Source organism: Drosophila innubila (assembly GCF_004354385.1).
Source record: "Drosophila innubila isolate TH190305 chromosome 3L unlocalized genomic scaffold, UK_Dinn_1.0 0_D_3L, whole genome shotgun sequence".
NCBI lineage: Eukaryota > Metazoa > Arthropoda > Insecta > Diptera > Drosophilidae > Drosophila > Drosophila innubila.
Window position 1 is genome coordinate 18,957,731 of NW_022995376.1, and position 12,882 is coordinate 18,970,612.

The window sequence follows — 12,882 nt, forward strand, 5'->3', positions numbered from 1 at the left end:
GCGATGATTCATGCCCAGATACAAGCTCCCAGCATCAACTCCAGACTGAGCAGCGTCCGCTCGTTTCTTTGCGTTATTTTTGTTCTCTCTCTTCCCATTTTTATACCCGTTACCTCAAAAATAAGTGAAAGGGTATATTGTGTTCGTTCAAATATATGTAACAGGGATGAGAAGGCAAATCCGACTCTATAAAGTATATATTCTTGATCAGCAAGAATGTAGCCATGTCCGGCTTTTATGTCAATTTACGTTTTCTATTAATATTATCTATTATCCCACTTAATTGCAGCTAGATCGGACAAGTCTAACGGCAGTAATAGCTAGCCAAAGTTATTTATAAATTATTCAATATAAGCACCCAAAAGTATGCAGTAGTTTTTATTAGGTAGTAATATCTACAAAGTATTTTAATATGTTTTGAAAAAAGTTACGGGTACTCTATGGTCGGGATCTCGCCTTTGGCCTTCCTACTTGTTTTTTTTTTGTTTTGGGTTTTGCTTTAATTTCTACTTCTTTCATTGAACAACAACAAGAAGAGGAACTCGAGTTTTTTTCTGCTGCTTTCCCACGCCATAAATGTGCATTTCAGAGTTCCCTTTTTGCATTTGATTTTATGCACATTCCATGACTTTTCATGTACCACGCGGCGTATGCGTAATCAGTTGACTAGAGTCATCAGTCAGTTGGCCTAACAAGTTTGCAGCTTTTGGCCAATTTTATGACAAAACTGAAACTTTACTTAGCTCAACTTGAAGCGAGTCAGAGTCAAGTCAGTTTCTTGTGGTTTCGGCTTCGGCTTTGGCTTCGGATGCAGCTGGCAGCTAAACTCAAAATGTTGTTAAGCTCGAGGAGAATGTGGCAGAGTCGACTTGCCCCCTTAAGGTTCAGGCTCCCCCTGGTTGACAGCCAGTGTTGCCTGGTGTTGGTGGCAACTATTAAACTTGTTTCCGTTGTACTTCTATTTTTTGTGGAGTAATTTCATAGAATTTATGACCGTCTTTTTCGAAGGGATCACAAAAGTTTTCGTAGGAAAACTTCTACTAGCTTCAACTTTATGGCGACTTTTGACAGTTTCGACAGACGGAAACGTTCGACATTTTTATCCGCTTCTCAATATACAAGACATTTTCAACCTTTAATGCTTTATAATTTAAGATTTGAAGTTGAAGAAATTTAAATTTCATAAAGTAGCGATGGGATCGTGTTGATAAGAATTTTCAGCATAAATAAAACAATGGATCACAATGCTAAAAGGTTTAAATTGTGCGAGTAGAGAGCAAGAGAGATAGAGAGAGAGAGAGAGAGAGGGAGAACTTTTCCTTTATGGAAAGTGAAACAACAGCGTGGCACAATGTGCGGCCTGTGGCACGACAACTTTCACGCGCTGTGGCAAACTCACAAAGACAATGTTATCATAGGCCTATATTTGTGTGGCATGTCAGCGTGCCCCCAAGACTCGGCAAGTTGCCGCAAAAGAACGCAAACTGGCAAAACATTTAGGTACCAGCAACGTGAAATAAAAGCAAAAAACCAAAATCGAAAATCGAAGCTGTGTACCAAATTCCAGGCCGTGGCAAAGAAGCCGCCGACGACGACGACGAAGCGTAGAGATACAGATACAGATACAGATTCGCAGATACACAGATCGTCTTATTTTTCTTTCTCTGCTTCAGCTTCTTCTTCTTCTTCTTCTTTTTCTGGGATCCCTGCCGCATGCGCAGGCATAACTAAGCGTTGCACGAATTCGCGAAATTGGCCACCGCAGCAGCCACAGCAACAACAACAACAGAAGCCAAAGACTTGAGCCAAATCAAAGGACACATATTGAATTTCAGCGCAGCTTCTTCACTGACCTTTTGTGGCCCACAGGGCAACGGGGGCATGTGGCAGCGGCAGCGGCAGCGGCAGGAGCAGCGGACGGGGGCATGCTCGATTTTTTAGTTATTAAAATGAATGCGAATTCAAAGAGCAACTCGCAATTCGCTTCGAGTTATGCGACTGACTTAATTACAGGCGAGGACACAAAAAGAACACAAAAAAAAAATAAATAAATAAATAAATAAGGGAAGAAAGAAAGAGCAAGCGAAGGTCCATGTAAATTGCTGCCTGTCGTTTATTTATAGAAAATAATGAATTGAACAGGTGAGATCGAGAAAATGATAAGCATAGAAATTCCAGCATGCAACAACGAAGCCAACTGGCAACTGGCAACTGCAACTTCCAAGTCCAAGTCCAACTGAAGTTGCCATTGCAAAATCAGCGAACGAGCGCAGCAAAAAGCAATCCAATTTACTGATTTATTTCTTATTTTACTTTGACTATGCAACAACAACGGGCAGCAGAAGAAGCAGAGCAGCGGCAGCAGCAGCAGCAGCAACCACAACAGAGGCAGTCACGGCACAGGCAGCTTCCGAGCCTTGCCACAGTCGCTGCCACAGCATCAACTCGTACTTTTGGCTGGGCTGATGTAGTTAGTGGGCTTTGCTTTGATCTTGATTCTTGATTCTGCGGCAGCGACGCCTGACAATGATGACGAGGCACACAGCAGAGCCTCAACCGATACAAAAGGTATGTCAAAAAAAAGCAAAAAAAAAAATAAAATAAAAAATCAAAGAAAGAAAAACGAAAAAATCGAACAAAAAACGGCAGAAACCGAAAGCGTGAGAGAAAATAACGAAGCTTGTATGCTCTAATAAATGGTAAATAAAGGACAAACACAGAAGGACTGAAATATTTTTAAAGATTTAAAAGTTAATCTTATATATTTATAAATACTGAACGGAGAGTAATAAAAAGATTGTAAAAACCGCGAATATAAATATAAAACTTATATTATAATTAGATTGAAATAATAATTATTATGAAATTGTAGGGTACTGCAAATAAACTTCAATTTAATTTAAATTCAGAGATCTAGGAAAAGGTGTAAGACTGCTAATATAGGGAATAAATTAAATTAAATATATTGAACAACAAATTGAAAATTAAATAAAATTCAATATCCCAACAGAGGGAAAACCAGAAAATGGCTTCGAGTAGAGACTAAAAAAGTTATGTTTGAGGGAAAGAAAGCAACGAAAGAAATAACCTAACAGATGAATAAAATATGACATAGAAATATTTTTACTTTGTATAATTATACTTGTACTTTTACATTTTAAATTTATTTTATTTTATCATTTCAGTTTTGATTTTAAATTTAATATATTTATCATAATTTTGTTTTAATTTCAACTGCTCTTAGTTGACACTTAATAAATAAATAATTATTATGGCTTAGTAATATTTAAATTTAAAATTCTTATAAATATGTATTCATATTAACTGTAAATATATTTTATGTAAATGATAATAGTTATACTATAAGCATAATATTAATAAAAGTAATTAAATCACAAGTTCAAAGAAAACTTATTAAATTTGATTGCTGCGAGGAAAGAGTATCTGTGGCAGACGCTGCTGCCGATGCGGCAAGGGCTATGACAATTCGAAGATTCGTGTAGCCAAAAGCTGCTGGATGCACAGATGCAGATGCCACGACATTATTTTTGCCACTTGGCCTGGGAAGCCGGCGGCCACGACAACCGGCAACTGGCAAACCTGGCAACCTGGCAACTGGCAACCTGGCAACTGTAGCAAAAGAGGGAGAGGGGAAAAACGACTCGGTTCGCATCTTTGTCGCTCATGCTTTATTTAGGGTTTCATGTATAAATATTTTTATTTATTGTGCAACACATTCGCACACGTTGCAGCTACGACTGCAGGATGTGCAGCACGACAACGGCAACAATAATGATGATGATGTGTAAACTCGCGGTTGGACGCTTAATTTCTACCTTGGGCCCAAGGGCCGAACTGCAAGCTGGATATACATAACGTAAGTTGGAATAAGGCCTGACATTGCAACTTGCAACGTTCTGTTGCCAAGTGGCCTGTGAAACGAAATCGAGCTTAGTCATTGGTCTGATCAACTCGGCAATCAGAAGTGGTTCAAGAATTATGATCTGATCTGCGGTTCAATGAAATTATCTAGAACTGGCCAAGGATTCGGATACTTTTAAAAGTGTGCAATCTTTAGGATATTCTATTTTTAAAAAGGAGAATAAATATCGATTTCATTCATTCGCAATTTTGTTGAAATCTGTCAATGACACGTTGTCATGGCCCCAATCCCTTTTTGCCAATCAAAGACACCTGCACGAGTAGATTGGGCAGAGGGAAAGGTCTATGCAGTCATAGTAGGAACAGTATGATGGGAGGTGAGGAGGGGAAGGTTGAATGGCTTGTGCGGCGCACACTCATCACGGCCATTGACAAGTAGCTGTCAGACACAAAAAGAACGACACATCAGCGAGACGATGGACCACTTTTGATATGCCCTTGGCCATACCGTCGTATACCGTACAGTGGGCGTTGGAGGGCGGCAGGTGGCGGTTGACTGGCGGCAGTCAGTGTACAATGTGGCAAATCAAGCGCAAAGATCCAATATCCTGCAATGAAATAGAATTACAATTACACAGCGCACAATTCGTTTCGATTTGCAGCTTGTTTCTGGCTCATATGGGCTGGCATTTTCTCTCAGTGTAGCCAAAGTCAGCTAACATTGATTGTTACAATGATGAAGTGCTATCGATGTCTGTTGCGTTTGACTGCTTTTCAGTTGTTCGCTGGAAAAACGAGACGTACTCTCAACCCTCTCTCAACCAAGCAACATATGTACATTTGTATGTATGTACAGCTTGAAAGAATTCAAGGCCCAGACCCATAACCAGGCCCAAAGCCAACTCCGTCAACTGCAAGTGCCGCCCAGGTCTTTAAAAATGTAAGAGTCGAGCGTTGGCATTCAAATGCGAGTAGATGTGAGTATACACGTATATGTGTGTATGTGTGTTGTACAAAATATATGTACTGCCCCGATGACTTCACACATTCCTGGGCACACACCGGGCAAACAAGAACTTCCTTGAGACCAAACAATGTCTTCAGTCTTCAGTGCCAGTCTTCAGTCTCCGTCGCAGCCCCAACTAAAGAACTGAAACGGCGAACCAGTTTTTGGTGAATGAAAAATCAACAAAACCAAAAAGTTGCACAAAAGCCATGGTCGGGTTCAGGGTCCAGAATCCCGTCTAGAGGGAGGCAGCAGCCAGAAGAGTCGGCAACTAAAATACTTATAATAAAAAGAAATTAAAATAAAATTCAAAAATGTGCAAAACGAGCGCGTCAGGAGAGAAACGAGAAATGCTGCATGCCACAGCCTGAGACAGAGACAGCGATAAAGATAGAGACAGAGACAGAGATAGAAACAGAGCCAAAGACTCTGCCTCAGTTTTCAACCATAGTCATAGCCATTGCCATAGCTATAGCTATAGCCAAAGTCAGGCCAGGGCCAGGGCCCGCTGAAGAATCTCCATGCCAGTGCCAGTCAGTGTGGAACCTGTTGGACCAGTCGAAGAAGAAGAAGACGACGACGACGACGACGACGACGACGAAAATGCCACCAACGTGTTTAGTGTTCGGTGTTCGGAGTTCGGTGTTTGGGCCCAGGCTCAGTTTGGTCTTAGGCCAGGATAAAAGAGTCACTCGGTTCCGCTCTCAGTTGCTCCCTCTCTCTCTCTCTTTCTCTCTGCCCCTCTCAATCGCTGAGCATTTCAAGTGTAAAACGCTGTCGCTTGTGGAATGTGCCCAACATTGGCCATATTTGCTGCACTAAATCAAGCGTTTAAACGAAATTTGAGTTGCCCCAAAAAAAAAAAACAAATAAAAAAAACAAACAAGAACATAAATGTTAAGCCAACTTTGAATGCTCTCATATTGCCGAGAGAGATCAAAAACTTTTCGCCAGGCAACATAATTTATAGATGCCGTTTGCCTAAATTCGTTTAATTTCATCTCCTCACACACACACACACACGCATACAGAGATCTCGAAGGGAATTGGATTGCGTTTACGTTTTACCTGTTGTTCCAGTGTGCTGCTTTTGTGTGTGGGTTGTGCGCTCTGGACCTGTCGCCGTCCCTCTCTCGCTCTTGCTCTCGCTCTCGCTATCTCTCCTCTTCCTGTGCCACTTCTAAAGGGTTCCACATCGTGGGCTGTGTGTGGACTTCTCTCTCATCGAAATTGTTGTGCGCTGATCGTTCGTACATTATAATTTATAACTTTATCTAAACGATGTGGTGGTGTTTAATTTTCGACTTCACCTTTTCAATCTTGTTGTTTCTCTGCTCTTTTTTTTTTTGTTTCTTACGTTTTTTGTTGTTTTTGCTGTTCTTCATTTGATTCGTGCACAGAATCTGTTTCTTTTTCTGTTTCCGCTTTGCATGACTCACTCGAGGAATACTTTTTACTTTTTCCCATTTTTCTTTTTTTTTTATTTTACGTTTTTCGCTGTTAATTTGTGGATGTTGTTTATCGCACGCCAATTTGAATAGAGCTCAGGTCCATTTCGTGCAACTTCCATTCCGGCATGCCACATGATGAACATATCATTTGACTGAATTGAGCCGGGATCTAGACCTGCTCTGGGTACCCTAACAAGGCCAATGAGGGCGTTACTGCTTTGCCGCTCAGCTGGACGTCCGTAACTGACCACCGTGAAGTTTTTAGTTTTGAGTTGTGAGTTGTGAGTTTTCGGTTTTCTTGTTAATGAAGAAATAGATACGAAATACATAGATAGTTTGAGTCGACAGGCAAATGCAAAGTGCTGAGTAACTGGCCAATAACCCAGGGATTGTTTCTCTTACCAAACGAATCAGAATTGGCCAGCGCCTGGGGTGATGAGTGAAAGTCTTGCCAAAAGTCGTGCATTGTTTGCTTTGCAAATAACAACAACAACAACAACAATAGCCTTTTCAATATTGTAAATCATACGCGTGCTGTGAGGCCAAACAGGGCATGGTCTTATTTAAAATATATTGCTGGAGAATTCTCTAAGCTACTTACACACATACTCGTATCTTGATTGATCAGATAATCTGGCTTAGGCTTCAAAACTTCCCAAAGAAAGGTGTTAAATCTGTAGATGAACAAAAGGTCGGTTCTTAAAAGATAAGAGCATTCGCAATCAGATAGCGACACACATATAGACAGTTCGTTAAACTGATCGTTAAATCTATAAATAAGAAAATTAGAATTCAATCATCTGTCAATTAAGACTCTTTATTTAAGTGCATGCAAATTCATTGCGGCACTGATGAAAGACAAAATCCATCCAAAATGAATGAGAGATGAGCATTGTTTGCTTTATGGACTCGCGTGGTAGCAAATCATAGATCAATTAATGTTCTTTATTTATATGTAAATCAGGGTCATAAACTGACAAACTTTTAGACTAGTGTATGGTTTCGGCTCATGCTTCTTCTGCTCAAATGTTATACTTTTAACTTAACATTAATTTAAATATTATATTAAGAGTGCTAATTTACATATAATATTGCTTTGTTTTAATTATTTTTACTTTTTATTTTCAATTTATTAATTTGTATTTCCTTTTTCCTTCAACATAATTCATGACTTGTAATTCGCTTGGTGTTCAGCCAGCTTTGCACCACGGTCTGTTAGCTGTGCCATTTGATTGCATACGAACAACAGAGCGACGCTCTCAGCTGCGAGAGAGAGAATAACAGTGCCATTTTGAGTTAACAGCTCTAGCGCATCGATTCAAACATTGTACGTTATAAATTGTTGTTGACTTCAGCAACTCCCTGTGTACAACAGCAACAATTGCAACTGTCGCCACCAACAACAGCAACACTATATTTCTAGACATGTGCTCTGCTGCTATTAATTAGCAAATATTTGCATTTAATAAGTAATTATTTATTAAACAAATATTTCATTTTAACATCCTGATCTCGGCAAGTGTCTGGCAGCGACCTCTCTCTCTGTTGGCAGTACAAATACAAAGAGAGAGAGAGAGAGAGAGAGAGCGTGAGTGTGTGTGAGAACGAGAGCGCTCGCATTGGTGAGCTTGAATTGTGTTTGCTTCAAAGATACAGTTAGTTGTGAACGAACCGTCGGGCAGTGCAAACGTGTCGCAGCGTGACAGTGATTTTGAATCCCACAGAGGAGCAACGAAATCGAAATCGAATTGAATGCACGTCTTATAACGTATTGTTTTTACCGTATTATAAATACAACAACTTGGCCAATAGTGCAAATCGCGAGTGCAATCGGTAAATCGCTAAAAGCAAAATTCAAATTAATTGAAAACCGTCGTGTTACAATACAAATGAAAATCAATTCTTTGAAGGAAACCAAAAGCAAATAAACAAATCTTTATTAAAAGCAATTCAAAGCACACAATTAGCAATCGATGCGCATATTACAAGTCTAATTAAGAAATCGAATTATCAGAGACTATAAACTGTTGCTAATGATAACAGAAATACAAACGTAGCCATATAAATAAATGCAAGTATACAGATGCATACAGATTGGGTTATTGCGATTATGTCATGAAGTATCGCGAAATCTTTAGAAATCGCATAACAAAATAAATACATATGTAGGAGAAAGAAATTTAAATTTGAAAGTGTGACGTATCTATTGAATACTATAATTTAAAGTTGAAACAATACCCAAACTACAATTGCAATTATAATTATAATAATAATAATAACAACAACAACAACTGTGGCAAGGCTAGACACGCGTCTTTTTTGCACACTTTTTTCATAGAGACAACCACAACAACAACAGCAACCACAACAACAACAGCATAGCAGGCAAAAACTCTCTGCTTATTTTGTTAGTGTGTGTGAAACGGCCTAACCGGCAAGTGCAAAACGTTTGTGTGTGTGCCGCTCTCACGCTCCCTCTCTCTCTCTCTCTCTCTCTGCCTCTCTCTCTCGGTCCCGCTCTCGCGTTCGCTCTGCCGCTGGCCATATACTTGCGTGTGTCAGTGTATTGGTGTCGAACAGCTGTTCAGTGCAACATGCAGCAAAGCTATATAAATTCAACGTAGCTTTCTTACGAACACACAAACACACACACACATACACCCGTTTAGCATATCTGGCATCGAAAGAAAAATATAGTCAGATTTAAAGTCCGGTTTGCAACATCTGCATAAATTGGAGAAAAGAATTTCACACATCATGGCTGGCAGCAACTTCTTGCAACTGCAACAGCAGCAACTGACAAAGCTGCTGCTCGTTGCACTCCTCTGCAGCGTTGGCCTTGCAACAGCCAAACACTTAGGTGACGGGGCTGCTGATGGCGACGTGACGGCTGCCAGTGACAACAATCACCACCAACAGCAGCAACATCAACATCTGCAGCATCTGCAACATCTGCAACATCAACAGCATCAGCACCAACATCAGCATAGTGCAACAACGCACCACCGACGACGTCTGCAGCGCGACTCACGCGCCAAGGATACGGCGCAACAACAGTGCGACGCAGTCAAGGGTTTCTTTGAATCGATCGACATCAGGACGAGTGGATTTTTCAATGAAAAAGGTAGGTAACACAATGCTGCTCAATTCAATGATTCAGCTTACACATTTTCTCAATTTATTATTAAACACTTTGTGGTTGTCATAAATATAAACAATATGATGTATTCACACGAATATCTCAGATTAGAATTTAAAGAAGAAAACTAGAAATTAAACACCCTATGTATTTACGCAACTTATTATTTAAAATTTTTAATTAGAAATATAAATATTTATTTTGTTATTTATTTAATGTCACTTAAAAAAGACAACCATTATTTAAACAAGTATTGAACAAAGCTTAAATTTTAAAGTAAAAATCTTCTATATATTTCCTAGTTTCTTATAATAACAAGATGATCGATAAATTTATAGATTCTCATGAATACCTCAACTTCTCATATTTTATAAATATAAATATTTACTATGCTTGCTCAACAATGGTTTCCAAGAAAATCTCACAATTTATTTATTTATTGAACTCATTTGTGCAAAGAAATACAAATATTTATTTAATTATTCATATGACGAAAACTAAGGCCACTTGACACCTGATATTATTTAAACAAAAATTAAAAAAAAAAAATATTTTATTTAAGAATACAAATTCTATGATTTAAAACTTTAAGCTCTTCTTACAAACATGACGATGTATAAATGTTCTGATTCAAATGAAAATCTCAGCTACTCATTTTCTGTAACTATAAATATTGGTGGTAGATAATCAATAAACAATATGTATTTATATGAAGACGATCAAAAGCGAACACAAATGTAATGTACTCTAAGTGAAAGATACCGCTGAAATGAAGTAAATCACTTGCAGTCAAAGTTTAGATACTACTGAAGGTTTATCCCCTGATTTTCCTCTACCCCCGCTTTTGCCCCTGGGGTATATGTAAGTCTATGCAAATTCATTGAGCTGACTTCGACTGTCAAGTGGACGGACAGTCTGTCACTCGAGCAGGCAGCTTCGCTCATCCGTTGCGAACCCAAACTATGAGCAAGTGGCAAGCGGCAAGTGGCAAGTGGCAAGAAGCGCGTCCGCAATTAGAAGCATATTGAGCAATGCCTCGAAAAGTTCGTAAGGCCTGGAAAGTTTTTCCCAAGAGGCGAAAGAGGCAGGCAGCCCACGCTGCAGGTTCATTATATTTGCTATCTGTAGACTGTATCTTGATGTCGGCATCATCATTTATTATTCTGGTTTCGGGCATATCAAGTGGCACGCATCTAACTGTGTGAAGGCTATGGGCAGTACAATAATACAAAACTCATATGTATATAGATACATATTTTGTATATTTACATCTATGAGATACTCGAAATTGCTTGGCATATTTAGTTTTTGTTTTTTGTTTATGCATATTTCACACATGAATGTGGCTCGGCGCTAAGCCAAACAATGAGATAACATCGAATGCGCAACGAAATGGCCAACAAAAAAAAAAATAGAAAACAAAAAGTATTGTACAATGTACAAACATGTATCACCATAACATATAGTCTGTCTATCTGTATCTCTAGCTATATTTATGTGGCTCAAGAATGCGAGCATGAAATAAACTTATGAAATACACGACTCTGCGTGGTGTGGCGCGTAATTGAGTGAAAAATAATTATTATTGATTAACCGACCTTGACTTGGTATTTACACGTTTACGCATAATTACAGGGCAGCAACGCCATGGATACAAAGATACTTAGATACGTGTATTCAAGTGCTTGTCTACCCATCTGTATCTGTATCTGTATCGGTATCGGTATCTGTATCTATTGCTGGAGCTGTAGTTGTCGCTGTGTGTGCGCGGCATGATGTTGCAAGTTTGCTGTGTGTTGTCTGCAGTTCTTACCTGACTGCCGAGCAGTTTTTCTCACACGCAGGTAGTTAACAAATAAACACAAGTAAAAAGTATCTGTTAGATATATATGCCCGCATCGCAGCTGTAGCAATTGCTGTAGCTGTAACTGTCGCTGTCGACTGACTTTTCCAAAAGATTTATCCACATGAGCGCTTACTCAATGGAGCTGACTTCACAGACTTTGACTTTGCTAGTTGCTATTAGCGTTTGACTTTTGTGGAATCTTAATTTGAGTCATGTATCTGTATGTGTATCTGAATCTGTATCCGTATTCGTATCTGTGTTTGTTTCTGCAAGCGCCAAACAGAGCACCTCTGGCACGAGTACTTTGTATATATATATATATATACATACTATAAATGTATCTACGTATCTGTATCTCTTCCTGTTGTCAGACGTTACTCTTAATGGCCTGCTTAAGTGTTTGCCGAACTTCATTTCGGGCTCTATCCGCTAGTCTGGCCTGAGTCTGAATTCGGTCTGATTCTGCCGTTTATTTACTGTTTACATAGTTCTACTTGTGCTCCTCCGACTGCGTTTTATTAATGCCCCGCCGTCTGTGTCTTCAACTATTTGTGTGTTACTTTTACGATTATGTACTGTTTGTGATGCTAATCTGATGTCTGTGTCATGCATACGATAAATGGAGTTCAGGTATTTACGAGTTCTATGCATCTATGTGCATGTATCTGTATCTGTATCTGTGCGTTGATAGTTTGGCTTCATCGTCTTCTGTTTGGTATGTATACCTTGCCACGCACTTGGGCGCACCAAATAAAATTCAATTTCATTTTAATTGCGTGCTCTATGCGACTGCTAATTGAGCTGTACATACAGAATAAACACACAGCGCATACAAAAGATACACACTCGTATATGCGAGGTAAGAAAATCAGTTGGGCATAACATAAGCTTTTTGGCCCACTCGTAAACATGGCCCATTAACAATAACACGTTACATACTTAGAATATGCTCATAACAATGCTTAAAAACAAACAGGAAGTCGTATCTAATCATATCTATATCTGTATCTTCAGCTGTACCTCTACCTGTACCTCTCTCTGCATCTATCTGTATTATTTTTTCTTTTTTTTTGTATCTTGTAAAGCGACGAACATGTTACTAAATATTTAAGCAACTCGCAATCAACGGAAATTAGAGCGAACTATAAGATACATGTTCGTTAGATAAGAGAGAAGTGCAAATAGAAAAGTCAAAACGTGAGTTGTCAACCAGCCTTTCAACAGTTTCATAAACTAAGCAATGGGTTGAGAATGTTTGTGCCTGTCTCGAGAGAGATAAACAAACTTTAAAGACGAAGTAATTAAATTAGTGAGAATGATATAGAAAAATTTAATTTCTTACTTCTTTTAATTAATTGTAATTTATGTCTCAGATATCCGGTTATTTGCCATTTTATATTTTAATTATAATTTATTTTTTCCGCCTGCTGTTTTTATGGTAATTACCTGTCCAATTTCGTGTGCAATTAAAGAACATGCAAAGATTTTGACTCTAATTAAGGCTTAACTGCAGCATTAAACAACATTCTTAAGGCGAATCCATCAAATCGACTCTGTC

The 12,882-nt window shown here is 38.9% G+C and overlaps 1 protein-coding gene across 3 annotated transcripts in view; it reads left to right on the forward strand.

The window, feature by feature from the left end:
• Nucleotides 1-7,999: 7,999 nt before the first annotated feature.
• LOC117788785 (division abnormally delayed protein) overlaps nucleotides 8,000-12,882 on the forward strand; it is a 64,954-nt gene continuing 60,071 nt past the window's right edge. For all 3 annotated transcript variants that reach the window (XM_034627653.1, XM_034627651.1, XM_034627654.1), the window contains exon 1: nucleotides 8,000-9,463. In XM_034627653.1, the coding sequence (XP_034483544.1) occupies nucleotides 9,097-9,463 (367 nt within the window). In that variant the 5' untranslated portion in view covers nucleotides 8,000-9,096. The remainder of the gene's footprint in view (nucleotides 9,464-12,882) is intronic.